This window comes from Triturus cristatus, chromosome 7 (genome assembly GCF_964204655.1).
Source record: "Triturus cristatus chromosome 7, aTriCri1.1, whole genome shotgun sequence".
Classification (NCBI taxonomy): Eukaryota; Metazoa; Chordata; class Amphibia; order Caudata; family Salamandridae; genus Triturus; species Triturus cristatus.
In genome coordinates, this window is record NC_140590.1 from 726,872,134 (window position 1) to 726,892,534 (window position 20,401).

General features: G+C 46.2%; 1 protein-coding gene across 1 annotated transcript in view; it reads right to left on the minus strand.

Moving 5' to 3' along the window:
* The window catches only part of CCDC40 (coiled-coil domain 40 molecular ruler complex subunit), a 708,731-nt gene that overhangs the window by 641,036 nt on the left and 47,294 nt on the right, over window positions 1-20,401 (minus strand). Inside the window, exon 4 of the mRNA XM_085617438.1 lies at window positions 3,757-3,876. Within this exon, the coding sequence (XP_085473564.1) occupies window positions 3,757-3,876 (120 nt within the window). The remainder of the gene's footprint in view (window positions 1-3,756; window positions 3,877-20,401) is intronic.

Here is a 20,401-nt window from a genome sequence, read left to right on the forward strand (position 1 = left end):
GAAATCCCCGTCCTTCTGAGATGGGCTGCCACCACTGCCATCACCTTCGTGAAGACTCGAGGTGCTGAAGTAAGACCAAACGGTAGGACTGCAAACTGATAATGTTGCAATCCTACCGTGAAACGGAGATACTTTCTGTGCGACTTCAGGATGGGGATGTGAAAATACGCATCCTGCAAGTCGAGCGACACCATCCAGTCCTCCTGATTCAGCGCCTGAAGAACCTGCGCAAGGGTGAGCATCTTGAACTTCTCCTGTTTCAGGTAAAAGTTCAAAATTCTGAGGTCCAATATCGGACGTAACCTGCCGTCCTTTTTCGGAATCAGAAAATACAGGGAGTAGCATCCCTGACCCCTTTCCTGCTCTGGAACCACCTCTATCGCACCTTTCTGAAACAACTTCAGGACTTCCTCCTGCAGGAGAAGACGGTGGTCCTCCGAGCAAGCCCCTTGGCAAGGAGGGTAATTTGGAGGGAACTCCCGAAAGGGAAGGGCGTACCCATTTTCTACAAGATCTAGAACCCAGAGATCTGTAGTTACAGATTCCCAATCTTGTAGAAAATGGGTAAGCCGGCCCTCCACAGGACCAGCATGATCCGGAATGTCGAATCTAGGGCTGCTTTGCAGTGGTGGGAGGGGCTGAGGAGGAGGAAGAGGAGGAGGAGAGCTGACGGCCACGTGTGCGACCCCTAATTCTTCCTCTGTAACCTCTCGACGAGGAACCTTGCTGCTGCTGCTGCTGCTGCTGCTGCTGCTGGGACGGTCTATAGGAGCGAAAAGTCGCCTTTCCAAAGCCCCTATATCTTTTAAAAGAACCTCTCGGCTGGGATTGAAGGCCCAACGACCTAGCCGTAGCCTTACTCTCCTTGAAGCGTTCGAGAGCAGCATCCGCCTTCTTCCCGAACAAGCCAGACCCATCAAACGGCAAGTCTAATAAGGTCGACTGCACATCCGAGGAAAATTCAGAGGACTTTAGCCATGCACCCCTCCTGGTGGCAACCGAAGACCCCATGACTCTGGCAACTGAGTCTGCCGTGTCCAGTCCACTCTGAATGACTTGTCGAGCAGCCGCCTGGGCATCAGTTAGAACTTCATTGAAGCCAGCCCTATCCTCCTCCGACAGCTTTGGCGCAATCTTCTTTGCCGAATCCATTAGCGCATGGATATAGCGCCCCGATAAACACGTCGCATTCGTGGATTTGAGAGCCATGCTGGCTGATGAAAAGACCTTTTTGGCTGATTGGTCCACCTTTTTGGCCTCTCTGTCCCCTGGAACCTGAGGAAAGGCCCCCTTTGACCTTCCCGAACAAGCCGCCTGGACCACCAAGCTCTCAGGCGAAGGGTGCGAAGTCAGAAATTCAGGATCCCCTGGAGCCACTCTATATCTCCTTGCGACTGCCCTGGAGACCGCAGGAGCTGAAAAAGGCTTGCGCCATACCTCCAGCACAGGCTCCATAATAGCCTCATTAAAGGGTAACAGAGGCTCCGAGACCGCTTTAGGTGAATGCAGCACCTCAGTAAGTAAATTAGGCCTGAACTCCGTGGACGGCAACTGTAGGTCCAACAACTCTGCAGCTTTTCTGATGACCGCATGATACGGCGCTGCATCTTTAGAGGGCTCATCCGATGGTGGAGTGATTTCCCACTCTGGAGACAAATCCAGTCCACTTGCCTCCTTCAAAGAACTCATCAGATTCGACTAACTCTCCCTCTTCAGCCTCTTCCAACAGAAAGCGTCTTTCATCCACCACTCTCTGTGCCTCCCTCCTGGAACGAATCCGCACCAGTGGCGTCGGCGGCGCCGTGTTCGAATCCGACGGCGCCGGCCGCGGCGTCGAACGCGGATTCGCTGGAGCAGCCGGCGTCGAACGAAGTAGAGTCGGCGCCGGTGAAGAGGGAAGCGGCGTCGAAGTTCTCGGCGCCGGGAGCTGCCAAGACGGCGTCGCTGGAAAGAATGGCATGAACGGAGCTTAAGGGTAGACCTGCGGCACTCCCAAATTGAAAGCCATCGGACCCATCGGACCCACAGGTGCACCAGAGGTATACATGGCCCTTGAAAACACCCCGTACATGGCATTAAGATAATGCGAGGGGTCTTGTCCTGGACCAGGAAATGCAGGATACTGGTCAGGCAGCACCGGACTCGGGCCTGGCGGCGCCGACGGTGGAACAAGCGGCGTCACAGTCTCACCCGGAGCCTGAAGATCCTCACCCGGAGCCGGAGACGGAGCCGGAGAATCAGCTGGAGCCGGAGATGGAACCGGCGTCGGGGATGATACCGGCACCAGAGATTCAGCCGGAGCCGGCGAAGTCACCGGAGAAGGAGCTGGAGGTGAAGCCGGGACCGGAGAAGGAGACACTGACTCCTTCCCACGTCGAGAAGGCGACTTCGACTTCGGAGCCGAACCCTTGTCGGAGTGATGATGTGAAGAATGTCTCCTCTTTTTCTTATGCTTCTTACTTTTCGAAGCATGCCCCGAAGTCGACTTGGACGCCGACCTCGACCTGGATCCAGACCTCCTCCTTCCTCTTTTTTCCTTCTTCTTCATCCGAGCGATGAAGAGCTTCGCTTCTCTCTCCTTGAGAGCCTTCGAGCTCATCTTGCGGCAGCTGGAACAACCACCCACATCGTGGTCGGATGAAAGGCACCAAACACAGTCCTCGTGTGGGTCGGTAATGGACATGTGCTTGCCACATTCTCGACAGGGCTTGAAACCCGACTTCCTTGTCGACATTTTCGAAGAAAGACAGAAAATTCTCAGAATAAACACAAAGTAACAGGTAAAGCTACTAGTAACGATTCCCGAAATCCATTGGCGTCGTCGGCGCGGAAAAAAGGGAACTGACATCATCACGCCGACGAGGTCTTTGTATGGAGCCGGTGACGTCAGCGGAGTCGCGAGCGGAGCCGTGTCTCTGTGACGTCGTCTTCGACCCCATCGGCGTGGACTGCTACAAAAGTTTCCGAATGTTGCTGGCGCAGGGGATATTCACAAGGTGAGGAATCCACTGGCAGATGTATCCATCAGAAAAGCCCTGCATGTCTTTCTAAAGAAAAACAACCAAAGCAAAGATATCAGCATCATGTTAAGCATCGCCTTCGAAGGTCAGCTTTGCTGGCCTGAAACCTCATGCTGACAGCCACTGGTGTGAATACCAGATCCTACATCTGGTTATTCACTGCTTTGACATAGCAACAATGGGAAACAAAGGTTTTCATAAAGGAATTCCAGGCTGCCCCGACAGGAGAGGGGAGGGGAGGAGTGACAGCAGCAGGAGGCCAGGTATTATTTACATTTGGGTCAGGGATAGGAGGCGATGTTATGTATGGCTCCCCTATTACTCCTTACCGGTATGCTATGCTTCTTAATGCCCAAATCCAATGCTTGGACCAGGGAGACACTGCCAGGCGCTTTGTAGCGCTACGCAGCACAGGTAGCCTCACAGAAGTATAAAGGGAGAGCAGAGGTTTTGCCTTTTAATCTGTGTGATGTGCTTATGGGCAAAGATGAGGTCTCCTCCACCCATAGGCAGAGAAGCTAGGTGGCATTTTCTACTGTGACAATCTAGTTCAGGAGACACCACGGGTGTTACTCCCGGTCGCACCATTTAAACCAGAACGGTGCTTTACTTTTTACTGCTTCAAGAACACTCCCTGATGGACCTCACCTGAGGTACTGCTCTCGCTTTTTTACTTAGTGGAGACACCTCGGTTTCAGGACTATCTATGTAGACTACTAGGGGCCTTACTACTTACCCCCTCCCTCGAGGTGCGCTCTGACGAGGCTGGTCTTGTTGGGGCACCCCCCTCAGGCACATTGTCTGGCTCCCAGGTGCCTGGTGGTTGCAAAGTATCCTGCTCCTCGTCTTCTTCCTGCTACTCAACCAAGATAAATATACAAGTTAAACTATATATGCCCTCTGCATGGTGTTATTCCAAATCCAGGTTTGGTTTTCTTGATGGATGATACCTGGCAGTGGGGCACCATATAATTAACAGAACTAAAACTACTGACTGTGGGGAAATATCCACCGAACGTCCAAGACACTAACTTACTCACAACCATCAAACCATCAAACCAAGAAAACCAAGAACATTCTGATGGCATGGTGGATATCATCATCATCATTTGGTTTTTGAAGAGGAAGATTAGTCATTGCAGAATAACTACAGCAATATTAGATACATTAAAATACAAACAGATAAACATTACACAGGTTCAGCTAGTAGTTGAACCACAACATCGATCAGTATAAAAGCTAGAAGACAAACACCTGAATTGATATGTTGAGTTAAGAGATAAAATGAGTCTCAGACATATGTAATGAACAGTGACGATCGCACTCATACTTGTGCCTGCAGTGGTAGAGCTCCCAAGCACATTTGTAAAAACATCTTCCCTTTTGGCAGGATCTTAAAAGAAGGATTCTTTTCCACATCCCACATTAATTTCCCTTCAAAATATTTACCAACCATGCAGATGCTAAAACCCGTTTACATCGCATCCTCTTTACGTAATGTTGATATGTAGATTCTATCAGGTTCACATCATTGTTTTACAATATTATCAGGGGCTATCCACAAATGTTCCACTTTGGATCTTGAAAAGGTCTTTGTAATATGGTTTAGCGCTAGAGTGTGGCACATTCTTTCAGCCGATTAGTAGTTGGGCACAGCACTCTCCTTGGATGCATACAGCTCACTTAATCACTACAAATTCCGCGTTCCTGCATTTGTATTTAGTGGGAGTAGTCATACTGTCTCGATAATCAAACCAGTAAAATACAGTGCAGATCCCCAGGTATAAACGGGTTCTAGCATCGAGAGCGGAAGGTTACCCTCCACCTGGCATCTCCCTCCCCTGGCCCAGGCACCCTCACATCCCCCACCGGGCATCCTCTTACCAGCAGCAATACCACCACTTCTATTTACTACCTGCTTAAAGCAGAAAGGCTTGCTTTAATTAACACAGAATCAGGACCTGCATGGAGCATTTTACCCAGTAAAACGAGATTCACATGTTATTCCCCATTACAGGTGGCCTAACCTGTAATTGAACAACGCACAAGAGAAGTTACTGGATTAACTCAGTTATTCCATCACCCCACTCCACCCAAGTCAAATTATAGCCTTGATCCTTAAGATCAAACCAGACAGCTGGGATCTAAACTCTTCTTTGGGTCAAATTCTGTTCCAGAGTATAAGGGGAACAAGTGCAACACACACTTCGATCCCCTCACTGCTGTAAATGGGATTAAGAGTGTTGCCTTGCAGGCACCAGAAGCTGTCTTAAGAATGTGTTTTGTCGATAACTATTGGCCTAACAGCTGAATTCCACAACTTGGCAGCAAAGGTATTATTGCTGGAGTTACTTTTTCAGAATATGCTTTTCTAGAGGCATCCACATTTGCTTTGCCAAAGTTTTTACGGAATCTCACAGTAAAAGAAGAAGGCTGTGCTAGAGTCAAGTTGAGTTTTATTATCTGAGACCCCAGAAAGATTTTCTGACAAGCGGATGAGTACCAAAGTAAAAAAACAAAACTTCTTGAACCATTAGATGATATGGCCATAGGCAAAGACACACGTTTGAATGGCAGATGTTTCTCGAAAACCGTGCAACATTTACTGCTAATCATTTTATGGACTATTAATCAAGGAAAGACTGCAATAGTGTATGTAAAGCATTCTTATGTGTATGCCAGTCACACAGTCGTCTACAAAGCGAAGAACAGGGTTACCACAAAAAGACATCAGCGCTCTCCTTTCAAGAGATTAGAGTCTAAATCATTATTCAAGCAACAGAAACATCAGTACGCAGTCATGTCTCACTGCCTGCTGCACAGATCATGTATCTGACAGATCTCCTGTAGCCTCACATCACACCCTGTTGCTGTCACTTTTTGTGCCTTTGTATAAAAAATTCCACTAAAGCAGGCTCAAGGCCTTCACGAAGCAAAGAACTCCTTAGGAGCTGTTGTATTGTATTGTATTTTATTGTAATTGCATTTATATAGCGCTTACTACCCCTGACGAGGCGTCAAAGTGCTTTTTTGGCGAGTAGCACGCTACTCTGGGACCCAAAAAGTATTAGTGTGGAATTAGTATAGTGAAATATGAAAGTGATTTAAATGGTGGATAGGTTAGTCAATTATTTGGATTCAGAAGTTTAGCGGAAGGATAGAAGAGGGAAAAAAGGTATTTATATAGCGCTTGTTACCCCTGATGGGGTGTTGAAGAGCTTTTTTTGGGGGGGGGGGGGGGGGCGAGTAGCAGGTTACTACGGAAACCCATAAAGGATTAGTGGTGAATTAGTATAGTGAAATATTAAAGTAATTTGCATGGTGGATATTAGTCAGTTATTTGGAGTGAGAAGGATAGCGGAGGGATAGAAGAGGGAAAAAAGGTTTGCTTTTATATAGCGCCTGATGCAGATAGGTGGAGTTGATTTAAAGGAACGTTTTTCTCCACAAGGAAAAATATATTTGCCACAAAAAAAGAAAGAAAAACCTATATAAACTTGCCCAGGGGACCTCCTTTGCCACCAGTAATCTGAGCTGAAACCTACACTATGTAGATGTGCTCATAGGAATAGCAGGAGCCCGCAAGAGAGGTTACAGTGCTTTTTCAGATGTACATGTGCACATCTGTGCTTGGCTTGTGGAAGGTTTGTAAAATAAATAAATACATGAAAAAGACAGACACATTCAGGTGGAGATTTAAATATCTGGGCATATTTTCAAGAATCAGGCCCACCGTGTTCCATTTCAACAGTGTGGTAATAAATAAGAATGAATCCCTCTTTCGCTCCCAAAGTGTCACAGATTAAAAGAATGTTTCCAGTCCCCTCTTCAAATTTACATATTTGGTGTTAATCAGATTTCTTGTAGATTAGTCAACTATTTGTACCCTCCCCTTACCCCACATTTGTATGCAATTTAGTAGTTTTCTAAACAATTTGGACTTGTTTTATACCTAATACCGGGGCATTATACGACGCACTTTATTGACAGTAATCTGCTTACATGCCCATTACAGCTGCCAAACACATTAAGCACGTTGCACTTTTGTCCTTTGGGGCCAGATCTTGCTAGCCTCAGCACTTTGTACTTTATGGTCTGTGTTTACATGCCCTTATTGCTGCTAAACTTACTATCACGTTGCACTTTTGTCCTTAGGGGCCAGACCTTGCTAGCCTCAGCACTTTGCACTTCATGGTCCGTGCTCACATGCCCTTTTGCTGCTAAACTTACTATCACGTTGCACTTTTGTCCTTTGGGGCCAAGGTTTAGTTGGGTTCCTGACCAACTCTGAAATCCAGTAAATTGGTAATTCGTCGACCAAACCGACCCTTGAGTCTGTGGTTATCCAGTTTCTTTTTTGCATTATTTACACGATTGTCTCTCCTTGTGCTTTGGATATGGGGAAGCGTGGTTGTGTACCCAAAAAAAAACCTTCGGTGTTATTACCGGCCCCACTCCCCCAAACTTCAATTGATAGGATGCTACAGAGAGCTATCGGGGTAGTCTTGACTGAAATTGAGCTCACTGAGAGGTGACTATCCTTAACCCCAGACCTCTTCCCTCAATCCCTAGGGCCACCTATCTCTGTACAATCTAGTCCGGGCTCTATCCTTAGTCCATCAAAATCCCTACCTGGACCAAGCGAGATTTTGCCATCACCCATACATCCCTCCCCAGTAAAACCGAAAATCCGCAAAGGTAGAACAAACACCATATTGCCCAAAGCCACGAGGCGAAAAACATGCAATGGGACAGGAACAAATAAAAAGCCCAGTCCAGAAACCTGCCCCAGTGAGGGTGAACCAGTCAGACTGGCAAGATTGGCAGAACCCCCCTTAAACTCTCCCAAAAACCCTGACTGTCTTTCATGGGTGAGGAACTTGATAGTAGAATTAGAGGCACAGATGAGAGCTATTGTTAAAGAAGAGTTAGCGCTCCACCTTGGGAACAGAATTAGCGGCCAGATGCCTCCCGTGTGTACCTGGCAACCCTCTGGGCAATATTTTGCTGACCCTAGCGGAGAAGAAAGATAGCAGTACACAGACGGACAAAGTATGGCAACCTCCACTACCCCGAGGTGGTACTTCCACCATTCCATCATGCCCTGCCACTACGAGCGCTGCCAAGATAGGGACTCCTAGAGCTGCCCAAGTAGGCAATGTTCACTCCCTTGGCGAGGAACCCGGTATACACCGGGCTCAAACAAGGAGGGGCGTTCCTAGCATCAGGGGCCCTAGCATGCAGAGAGCGAGCTTCCTTCCTGATCAGATGACGGACATGGAGGTGCCCAATCCAGCAGACAACGTGCATGCAGGCCCAGGCCTCCTGGCCCTCCCAACAATTGATTTATCCCCAGCCTCTCTCCCTTATGTTACAGTTCTAACCGGTGTACCTGAAATAAAAACTGGTCAGACAGAAACACATCTGTAAAAGAGAAACAAGTGCCTTTACTGGCTCACCAGGCATGGACAGTTTCCCTATGAGAGGGCGGGTGAGATATTACTAGTTCGGAGAGTGGGTTGGGTTGGCAAGAACCCTAAGTCAATCAAAGGAGACTGTATAGTTATTAACTTTAGTAATCCTCGGACAGTCCGAATTTTGGCTGACCAGTCCCCCAGTCCTCGGGCACCGCCCACAGGGATCCAACTACACACCTTGGCCTTTATTTACTCTTGTAACTATCCATCACCATGGACCCCTTGCACTAGAACTCCAATACACTGGTTACAACCCCATTCTACTTTTGGCCAACCGTCCAGAATACAGTATAACGCTCAAGTAGCAAATAGGTTTGGGGCCCTTCAAGAGGTAGATTGACTTTTGACTCCATCTGATCCCTCTTCCACCCAGGGGCTAGTGGGGGGCTAATAGAGAGCCTAATCTAAAAATTACAGGGCCACACTCCCTAAACACCACTGGTGGGACACAAGTCGCTTTAGGCGAACCTCATCATAAATCCCACCTGGGACCCCCAAGGCTTAGTAGGCGTTACCCTAGAGGTATTAAACAACCAACCCTCCCCATTCCTGAATTGACAATGGCAACCAAGGACGGGAATAGATCCATAGTGGAAATGGGAGTACCAGACCCCGAGCCCGAGTCAAACATGACACAAACCATGCCACCTCGAACCTGGGCTCCAGCTGAGGGTGTTGACATGGAACATTGCTGGTATCAAAACAAACTCCAAAATCCTGATTGGATACAGTTTGTACAAAATCATGGTGTATGTATGTTCTAGGAGACATGGGCCAGAGAGGACACTGTCATGAGGGGCTTTGCAACTTTTAATGTGCTAGCAACCACAGGGGGCAGAGGCAGACCATCGGGTGGGTTAGGCACATGGGTTGCCACACACCTGGACTGTACTGTTGAACAGCTGAACACCTCTTCGGATGAATTCCTGTGTACCCTCCTTACTTTTAATGCTGGGACCAAAATTGCATTTATTAACATCTATTCCCGTCCGGTGTCCTTTGCCCAGGAATCCCAGACCATAGATATGCTTTCTACATTCATAGAGCTAGTTCCCCCGAATACCAGGTTGGTGATAGGTGGTGATTTTAACTGTCAGTTTGAGCCCCTAGCCCTCCCTACTGACCCTTCGCTCACTGCCGAGGATTCTCTTTGGCTGATTACTGAACCGCTGATCCCTCCGGTGAGAGATTGGACCCCCCTGGTATTACAGATCAACACAGTCACACTAACCCATGCATTGAGGGCATGTAACGGTCGTACCAAATCAGACCAACCTGAAAAATCCACTTTCAATAGACCGGGGCAGGCATTTTTATTGGACTACATTTTGGTGGAAGCAAGTATATGGCAATGGGTTGTCGATTTCGCTGTCTGGCCCAGACACGTCAGTGACCACAACACTCTGGTACTCGATCTTAAGCTTCCTGAATTTTATAGTCCCCCAATCACTAGCAACCTCACAGGCACCAATCTATCTTTAGACAACAACAGGAGGCGAATTAGGTGGGAAACCCTGAAGCAGTAACCAGGCAAGATCGCTGCCCTGTACTCCCTAATTTATTCCACCTTTATTGGTAACAGAGAAGGCCACACAGACCCCTAACTCTAATGGTATTACCGCTCAACTTACGACCATCCACACAGATCTGACCACTAGTTTGACCAACATCTTTAATCCCTTGATATACTCTAAAGGCAAGAGGACCCCTAAAACCACTTGGTTTAATAAATCTTGCCGAACGGCAAAGGGTGCCCTCATTGATGCCATAAAACTAAAAGACAGATCTCTGATAAAAATCAGGAAGGCCCTATATAACAAAACTCTAAAGATAGCCAAACGGAATGGGAGTCTGAAAGATGGGATGCAATAAAACAGGCCCTCACTAATAGAGATATGAGGGCGTTCTGGACCCTTGTTCGAACAGCCAGCACCTCAGAGAGCTCACCCATTGAGCATAATATTGCAGCAGACGCTTATAAACTTCATTTCTAATCGTTGTATTCAACCAAGGACATTGTAAAGCCCACAGGGGGAATCTCGCCAACTGTTGTGGGGAATGCCCCTGAAGACGATGGAGGATTCACCCTGACTGAAGTGCTTAGTGCAATTGGGAAGCTTCCACTTGGAAAGGCCCCTGAACTAGACAAGATTCCCGGGGACCTATTTCGGGAGCAGCCCAATATCTGGGGACCATATTTATGTGTAATATTTAATGCCATTTTAAATGGCATGGAAATCCAGGATACCTGGTTAGGGGCAGAAATGTTCCCAGTATATAAGAAGGGATCTCCCCTCGTGCCCACCAACTATAGGCCAATTAGCTTGATTGACATAACCCCGAAGCTGTTTGCCAGGATCGTTCTGGAGCGCCGCCAGTCCTGGGTGGACGAGCGTGAGATCCTGAGTCCGTACCAGGCCGGCTTCCGTAAAAATATTTCTACCATTGACCAAATGTTCAGGCTCCAATTATTATATTGGAAGACGGTGACTATAGAGGGTGGGAGCCTCTATTTGATCTTCGTTGATCTTAAATCAGCCTTTGATTTGGTGCCCCGTGACAAACTTTGAGCAGTTCTAGAGCAACTGGGCATTCCGCCCTACTTGCTCTCTCTGATTAAGAGATAGCACACTGGAAATTTTGCCCAGGTGAGATTCGGGAAACATAGAGAACTGACTCCACGTTTCCCAGTGAACAGGGGTGTAAGGCAGGGGTGTGTTTTGGCCCCCACTCTGTTCTGTCTTTTCATTAATGCCCTGGTGGATCAACTAAACGAGGTAGCCAACACCGATGCCCCAAACCTTGCCCATGGCAAGGTGCCAGCAATTATGTTTGCGGACGACACCTTGTTACTATCTAAATCGCCCATGGGCATCCAAAGGACCCTTGACAGCTTCTCTCTATTCTGCAAGAAAAGGGGCCTAGAGATCAACACACTAAAAACCAAGTATATGGTATTTAATTCTAGTAAAACATCTCACCCTAATCCTACTCTAAATGGTAACCAGCTAGAGAGGGTAGTTGTCTTCGATTACCTGGGTGTTACATTGACGGAAACATTTGGGTGGGGCCCACAGCAAGAGAAGGCAGGCCAAAGGTTAGCACAGATGGCAGGGGGATTAGCAAAACTTTTCAGGAACTCCATTTCTAGACAACCTGGCCCATTGACTGAGATATACAAAGTCCAAATCAGGAGTGCTGTAATTAACGGGGCAGAACTTTGGGGACACCTCCCTGGAGGTAGATTGGTCAAAACCGAGAATAAGTTTATGACGCAGCTATTGGGCCTCCCGCAAAGCATCCCCCTACGTATGGACCTTGGGACAAGACCCATAGATGAGGAGATAGGACTGCGTCCCCTGACTTTTTGGCGTAGGCTATGGGCGAGCCCCGAGCTAATAGCCTACCAGTCGGAACTCAAAGCGATCATAGGACTCCCAGGGGTGGGTAAACTACCCTGGTTCACACACATAAAAGATCTGTGCGTAGACTAGGCCGGCCGAACCTATGGACCCACCCTGAGGAAGTGTCTCCGACAATATCAAGGCTCGAACTAGTTAAAACTTATAGACAGTTCAGATTGGCCGAAATCTAAGGGAGTACAAAATTAGGCCGCTTAACCTCCGACTTCCTCAATTTTTAAGACCAGTATTCATTTGAACCCTTCCTTGATGATGTACATCCGTTTATGGCAAGAAAACTCTATGTTCAATTTAGACTGGGTTGCTTGCCGGTCCACGCATTTACATAGAACTGGTCAAAAGCTTCCCCTGTAAGCTGTCCTGCCTGCAATAGCCAAGAAGAGACTCCCATCCACGTTTTCTTCTTTTGTCCAGAATATGATGTACCCAGGAGGTAATGGCTTTTTCCAATCTGCAGGAATCTGGGGCTCAGACAGTCATGGGAGGCCTTTAGAGTTTTGAGAACCGACACTCACCCCCGATTTTTTTTGCAGTGTCTCGGTTCCTTAACTCTATGCGGCACAGGCGCCGCAAGATTTTAATCTCCCCCTGCACATGTTAATCGTTCCTTTGCCATTTCCTATTGTCTTGATCTTACTAACAAATGAAATCAATGTTTAATCCTGTAATGTCCATTGATGTTTTTATTGCCCAAATTCAGTGTTGTATGCATTTTATGTTCTTGCTTTTATAGTCTATAGAATCGAAATAAAGCTTGGAAATGGTAAATGGAAACAATTTAAACAAAGAGTTTAAAACAGAAATTGACCAGTAACTTCCTGCTGCATTAATACAAAAGGGAAACAATCAGGGCGGGTGTAAATTGTGCCATGCCCCACGTGCTAACTTCATCCACATGGCATGGTCCTGTCCGTACCATGTGTCCTCCTGGGAAGCAGCCACATGGGAGATTTCTGCGGTCCTGGGTAATAACATTGAATTGGGTCCTGAGAGGCGCTGTTGGGACTATTGGAGGGAATTGGTGAATCCTGTGCTGGGAAGTTTCATTGGGATGGTGTCCTCAGTGGCCAAAAGAGATATTGCACACTGGTCGAGGCGCCCGGAAGTCCCCTCTCTGGAGATGTGGAGGAGGGGTGTGGACAGGTGAGTGCACCAAGAACGACCCATCTACGAGGTCTGTCGTTGCCCTTAAAAACACGAAAATATATGGGGAAGGTGGTGCACCCATTATGGACTTCTTTTGTAAAGATGCATTGTGGCTAGAGGACTGCTGGCACCCCTGGATCGAATCTAGTGAAATGTTATTTCATGATAGTATTCATATGTGGATGCAGAGGTGTAGTACGAAAATGAATACAATTTGGTTATTTAAAAAAAAAAATGGAAACAATATATGCTAGAATCCATGTCTCATGGAATACACTGGCTCTATGAAAAGAAAGTATTGAAAATGCCCAACGAATCAAGTCAAACTTGCAAACCGCAAAAGTCACGCTTACCTCATCTAAAATGTTTGGTCCCCTGGACAGCCCAGCATAGTCATTTCAGTGAAAGGGGAGTACATATACTGATCATTACATCCTAAGAGATGATCTTAAAGTGCTAAATTCAGACGACTTCTAAAATGTTAATTGTACAAACGTTAAAACTGGGTGCCAGGTCTACTCAGAAACCCTGTGCCCTAACGCACCCTTTAAGTTGAACTAGACTTTTTATACTTTTCGGCTTCTAACTAGTTCCCTATACTATTTTTTACTTCAGCCTCCCTCTTCTGCAGATGTCCATGATCTACCCCAGAGTCAGTTTGTTGAATGACTTCTTAGTTCTGGGACGTTCGCAGTGATACCAGTCGTATTAGGTTCTTTAACTGCTCTTGCAACAGTTAAAAGTAGTCAACGTAAGGCAAACATTTTCATAACAGCCTTAAGAAAAGTCACCTTCTGAAGCGGGGAGCAATGTCCAACAGGGCTGTTTCTAAAAGGGGTACAGCCTCTTTTTATACCTGCAGGCATAATTTCTGTAAATGTAATGGGATTCCAATGCAACAAATGGCATTAGCTCGACATGTCAGCTGTATAACTGGAGTATGTTATTACATTACGAAGGTCAAAATGGCTAAAAAAAAAGATAGCGAGGAGTCCTGGTCACTCTATACACATAGTTAAACAAAGTCAGCAACGTTATACCATTCTCCCACACTAACAGACATATCATCAATTCTGCTGAACTTACCACAGCCCTGAATGTAGCTTAGCCGGACAATCTGGGGCTACCGTCCATTTAAAAGGCAGAGACCATAAGAACTGATTAAAGTGGTTAATTTGCCTCTTACTTCGTTCTGATTTGCTACAGCAGGGAGAGTTCTCGGTATTTCAAAAACCACCTGCCATATATCAGGTTCTTCACTATCAAAGAAGATATCATTTAGATGGGTATTAAAATCTCCCATAAGTATTCAATACATCCATCTTGGTCCTTGTCAGTACCAATATCTGGTAAATGGAATAGATCTAGGGCATGAACTAGACTCAACACCTCCTCTGTTTTCAGGGGCAGGATATACATATTCAAGGTGTTAATGACATAAGCCTATTATCTCACGTAGTCTAGTGCACTGGTTATTACCCTAGCTAAAGGAGATTCTGTGTTCAATAACTGAATACGTCATTCAATCCAAATGTGTGAGACACCTTTGGGCCTTCTGATTAGGCCCTTCACAGTCAGAATTATGACTGGTGTTGTATCACCAAAACATCCCACTAGACACCAGTGAATAACCTACGGACCATGTCAATATGCATACTGTATTTGAAGAATTACCCTGTATATGTGTCCCTTATGTTAGTCTAGCCATTGGAACTTCTGGGTTGATTTCTAAATGCCACAAAGTGATCCTGACCGGATTTGTTGACAATAGGCTCATCTCTGTCAGTTTAGCATTTGCAACAGTAGTTTATTAATCATTTGATTTTTCCAATACAACAGTTACACTCAAACATTGGCATTATAGCTGATCAGGGTCATTAGGTTTCCAGTCAATAGATTTTGCAGACTACATAGCTATAGACTCACATCGGTATATCCAACTTCAGGAGAGTTCCAGTGTCCGCCCCCCAACCATGCAGAGAGTGTACATTCTAACATTGCTCTACCTGTGTCCATCCTCCTAATGTCATAGTCATAGACACCATAATATCATAGAAAAACCACTTGCTTTACTTATCTTGCTCAGTGCCTCCTTCCCATGAATTCCACGTCCATATATTGCTCGCTAAGTTCACCAGTCAATTTCACAGGGGAATTTGACCAGGGTGTTTCTGAACAGGTCCCCAAAAGTATACAACATTTCAACATTCTGCTTGCTTGATCTTTAAAGATAGTGTTGAAGAGGCCCCATACATTTTCGGCCTTGAAATTGTTGGAGGTGTAGTAGCGTAAATATCAGACATATCATTACAGTGTACCAGGTCGGCCATCCAATCTTTGATTCTGGGTACAGACTTCTTCTCCAGGTCATAGCCACCCTACATTTTGCCAATAGACAGGCTATTGCTGTGAATCTTCTGATCACCCTAAGCACCCCTTTGACATATCCCAGTAGGGTCATCAGGGGTGCCAGGGTAGATTCAAAGCCCACCATTTTAGTAAGTAGTTTGAAAACTTGACTCCAGTGCTTCGCCATGGGAGGGTAGAGCTATGAGAGGTGTATATAGTCAGCTCTATTGGTGGAGCAGCAACAGCATCTCTGGTCAACTTCTAAACCCATTGAATTATGGCTAGCTGGATTGTGGTAAAGTCTGGAGAAATCTGTGTGAGCATACGCCTGTCCTTCAGGGATATTTCCTCTTTTTGAGAGCATCAGTAATACCAGCTTTTTGTTGGATATCCTTTCTCCCATGTCATTCTCCCATCCATTCCTTGCCTTAAAAATGGAGTGTGTTCTAGTGTTTGAGATTATTTTATATAATCTGGATGTAATTCCCCACAAGGCTGCATTCATAATTAACTGTTTTACTGCCATTAACGCAGGTGGCTCTGGAAAGGAGGAAGACCTCTCCCAAATGGAGTGCCGGAGCCTGAAATATATTTTTTTTAAAAGTCCAGTGGCAATGTACCCCCCCCCCCCCCCCATTTCCTTAAATTGGTCCAATGTAATTTACATGTGTGTGTTTGTCTGATTATACAGGTCAGGGGTTTCATTGCAAGTGCAAACAACATTAGTGATAGCAGACACCCCTGTGTAGTGCCTCTAGTGATTTTGAATCTTGTGGATAGGTAACAATTTATTATAATTTTGGCTACTGGGTGAGTATGGAGAAAAGCAACCCAACCAAACTTTCTCTCTCCCATGCCCATTCTCCTCAGTACAACTAGCATAGAAGGTCATTCAAGGGAGTCAAAGACTTTTTCAGCGGCCAACAATAAGGCTGCAGCTGAGACATCAGGGTCTAATTGATGTGTTAACATAGAAAAACGTGGGTAATTTCTCAGAGGTTGAGCGACTCAGGAGGAAGTCCCACTCCTCTGGCAACACTAGTCCTTTCATATAAGGCTACAATTGATTTGCAGTTACTTTTGCAGGTATTCTGGTGTCTGGGTTTATTAATGAAAATGGTCTATAAGATGCACAATGATTTGAGGGCTTTCCTGGCTTTAATTGCACCATAATAATGGCCTCTCATAGTGGTGGCAGGTGCCCTGTCTCTCAGGCCTCTCTGTAAACGTCTAATAGATATGGAGCCAATATGTAAGCATATTCCTTATAGAATTCTGAGGACAACCCATCCACACCCGAGGTTTTGCAGTTAAGTAAGTGTTTTATTACAGTGACTATCCCTTCTGTAGAGATGGGCTGGTTAAGCGTTTTCCCGTTTATGGGATTCCAGCCAGGCCAAAGTGGCTTTGGAAAGATATTCATCAATCCGGTCTTTGGGAAGGTCTATTAGATCTACATAGTATTCAGAGAAAATCTCCAGTATTTCAGTTGTAGTCGTGTAGTGTCTACCATCATGCCTACTGATTTCTAATATGCCCACCTGGGTTGCAATAGCCTAGCTAATGAGTGTCTGGGATGCTTGCCCGGATTGCCAGAGCGCCTTTGGCAAAGTATTTAATTTTATGCATCGCCTCCTCTCTGAATTATAGCAGTTCTTTGTGCATCCTCCGCTATCCCTAGGATTTGATGATATAGTAGTGTTATCATCCAGGATTTTAAGCTCTCTCTAATGTTCCCAGCCTAGTACGTATGGATCTGAGAATACCAGTCTTCTTAGAGATACAGAGGCCTCTGATCCTGGCTTTAGTGGCCTCACAAAGTATTGCTTTAACTAGCCACTGAACCTTAATTTAATTTGAAATACTACTCAAAGCCCCATATAATCGGCTCCCGGAACACAATGGTGTCCTGAAAGGGAAAACGCGTGGGTGGTCGGCACCAAGGTGAGCTAGGAGTGTCAACTGCAGTAATACCAGGGAGTGGTCAGATAGGGTGAGAAGTAGGATTTCATGTTCCACTATTCGTGTGCAAATGTCTCTGGTTACTGATAATCTATGTTAGAAGTAGCATCATGCATTGAGGAATAGTATGCATAGCCAAAAGTATCAGGGTGTTAAAGTTGCCAAATCAGCTAGGGTGTGACTGATGAATAAGAAGTGGAGTGCAACAGAAGCTAAAGATAGAGGTCTGTTACTTTTCTTTGATCTGTCCATATGGAGGTCCAGTATTACTTTGAAGTCGCCTCCTTAAAGGATTGGCCGTAGGTCAAGCTTATTATAGGTGGCAATTAGGTCACGGAAGAAGGCTAGAGAATTTATATTGAGACCATAGGAATTAACGGGGGTCATATGTTCATTACTTAAAGTACCTAAAATTCTAAGATCTCCACCCTCGGTGTTAGTGCATTTGTGTTTATGACTCTGGGGCCGATTACAATCTCGTTCGGAAAGCATTCTAACCGAAACGGTTCCGGAATGCTTTCCAACCGACTCGGATCGGGGAAGTCCGACCGAGCGATTTGAATGCATCCGGATGCTTCCAGATATGATTCGGTCAGACTCCCATTGACTTCAATGGGAACCTGTGTTCCGAATGAGAACACAGGTTCCCATTGATGAAAGGGGTGGCTGGGAAAAATCATGCACCCAGTGGCAGTCACCCCATGGTGCCCGCCACACTGTGCATGGTTGGGAAGAGGGGACCCATGGGTACACCCACGGACCCAATGCGGAGGGCTCCGAGTGAAGGGGGGCCACCTATGGGCCTCCAAAGACCGATTCCGACAGCTGTTTCGTTTCCGGTCAAACCGAATCGGAACGGCTGTCCGAATCGTTCATCGTAAACGCTCGTTCGGAAACCGAGTTTATACAGCTGTACGATTCGGCTCCGAAAGGCTCGACCTTTCGGAACCGATTTGGACAGCACTTACAGTTTCCGGATATCGTAATCGGTCGTTCGGAACTGGTTACGATTTGGTCAGAAACAAGGTTTCCCAATCGGATTCGGCAAGCCCGAATCCCATTTGGAGCCCTTCCGAACAAAATCGTAATCGGCCCCTAAATTGGATCCCCTTCCTGACTAGGATCACCACAACCATGGAGCAGGAATTACACAATGACAAACATCAAGAGGTTCCCTAAGACCTGGCAAACAGTCTTTCAGATGTGGAGGTTAAATGAGTTTCCTGAAGGACTGTAACTTCTATTTGGTGCCTATTGTGGTATGCTAAGACATTTCTAGCTTTTTGGGGGATTTTAAGACCTAACATTTCAGGTGAGTAATTTTATAGCTGTTAAATTATAATTAGACATACCTCCAAATCACTGATGTGTCTACATAAAAGGCGAGACACATCATAATGTATATGATATCCCGGCCCCCGCACTGGTGTGAGTGCAATGTATTTAGTGAATATATTATGCTGTCCATGGACTATCTCGAGTAATGCAGCCAGGTAACAACCAAAAAAAGAACCCACTATTGCCCAAATGTCTGTGATGTCACCCCCCCACTACAGACTTATAATGATACCATTCCATGAGAATATAATATCTTCAACAGGGTTCCAAATTATTGTATCACAAAGTATGTCATTGTTATCTACTGAGCTAAATGCAGATTCTCCACAGGAAGTACAGTCCGCTAAGGGAGAGGAAGCAAGTTCGGATTTCAGAAAATGTGAAGCTCATTGCTGCTCAGTGAAGAAAATTAGTTTGCCATTGAATTCCATCTTAAGTTTGCTGCATGAAGCCTTACATATTCAAGGTTCAATTTTTGTTTCTTTACCAGTATGAAGGCCCTGTGCGCTTCTTGTGCCTCTAATGTGAAGTCAGAATATGTAGAAACATGATAGCCATCATATTTCAACTCTTTATGATCTCTGGCTAATCATAGTTTCAAATCTCTGCCTCTATAGTTCAGATGTCTTGTTATTATGATCCTGGGTAGTGTTCCTGGCATTGGTCGTGCTGTCAAACATAGATAAGCTCTTTCCACTATTTATAATGAAAAAAAAGTGTTGTCCTCAAAAAGTCCTTTGAGCAATTTCTCTTTAAACAATTCTATCTTTCCTGGTTTCTGGAATCCCTAAAATTCAAAGATTGTTGTGCCTCGAACAGGCCTCAAAATCCTCATTTATGGCTCAAATTATTTTACGTGTTTTTTAAATCTGTTTTCAATGTCAGATATGCCGCCCTCCAACATGTCCATTCTTTCTGCAATCTTATTAAGTTGGTCCTTCATGTGGTTCAGAGGGGCAGTTAAATGGTCAATTTTGCCATCAATTGTGCACAAACTGTTTTTCATACCAAATAACAGTGCCTCGACTCCTCGGGGCTATCCGCTGTGAAGCTCGCTGTCTGCCGTACCTGGGAGTGCATATCTACCGCACCCAGCAAGATCTGTTGGAGGGGAATGTTGGGAGGGCGATTAGAGGTCTAGTGGGCAGTATTAGATTCTGGAGCACCCTGCCTCTTTCGGTAGCTGGGAGGGTAGCGCTACTAAAGATGGTGGCGCTCCCGCGATTGTTGTATTTTTTCCGTACGCTCCCTATTTGGGTGCCGGTGTCGTTCTTCCGCAGGCTCACAGCCATGATCACGGGTTTTATCTGGGGATCTGGCAGGCGGCGGGTGGCGCTGGCCACGCTACGACGGCCCAGAGCAGAGGGAGGGCTTGCTGTGCCCGACTTCGAGTGGTATTATTTGGCGGCCCAGCTGCAATGGCTAACGCAGGCGGTGGCAAGGGAGTTTAGAGGTCCCGAAGACCCGCAGGGCAGGGTGATCCCGCGGCATGTCCTTTCTTTTATTGTCTTCCAGCAGCGACTAGAGTTGTCGCAACTGACGCTTGAGGAGAGAACGCTCCGGTTGTGTTGGAACCGCAGCTTGCGGAGGGTCGGCACTGTTCACCCCTACGCCCCGGAGATCCCATTGGGCATGTGCACGGCCCTCCCCCACGGAGGGGACTGGTCGTGGCTGGCTCAGTGGGAAG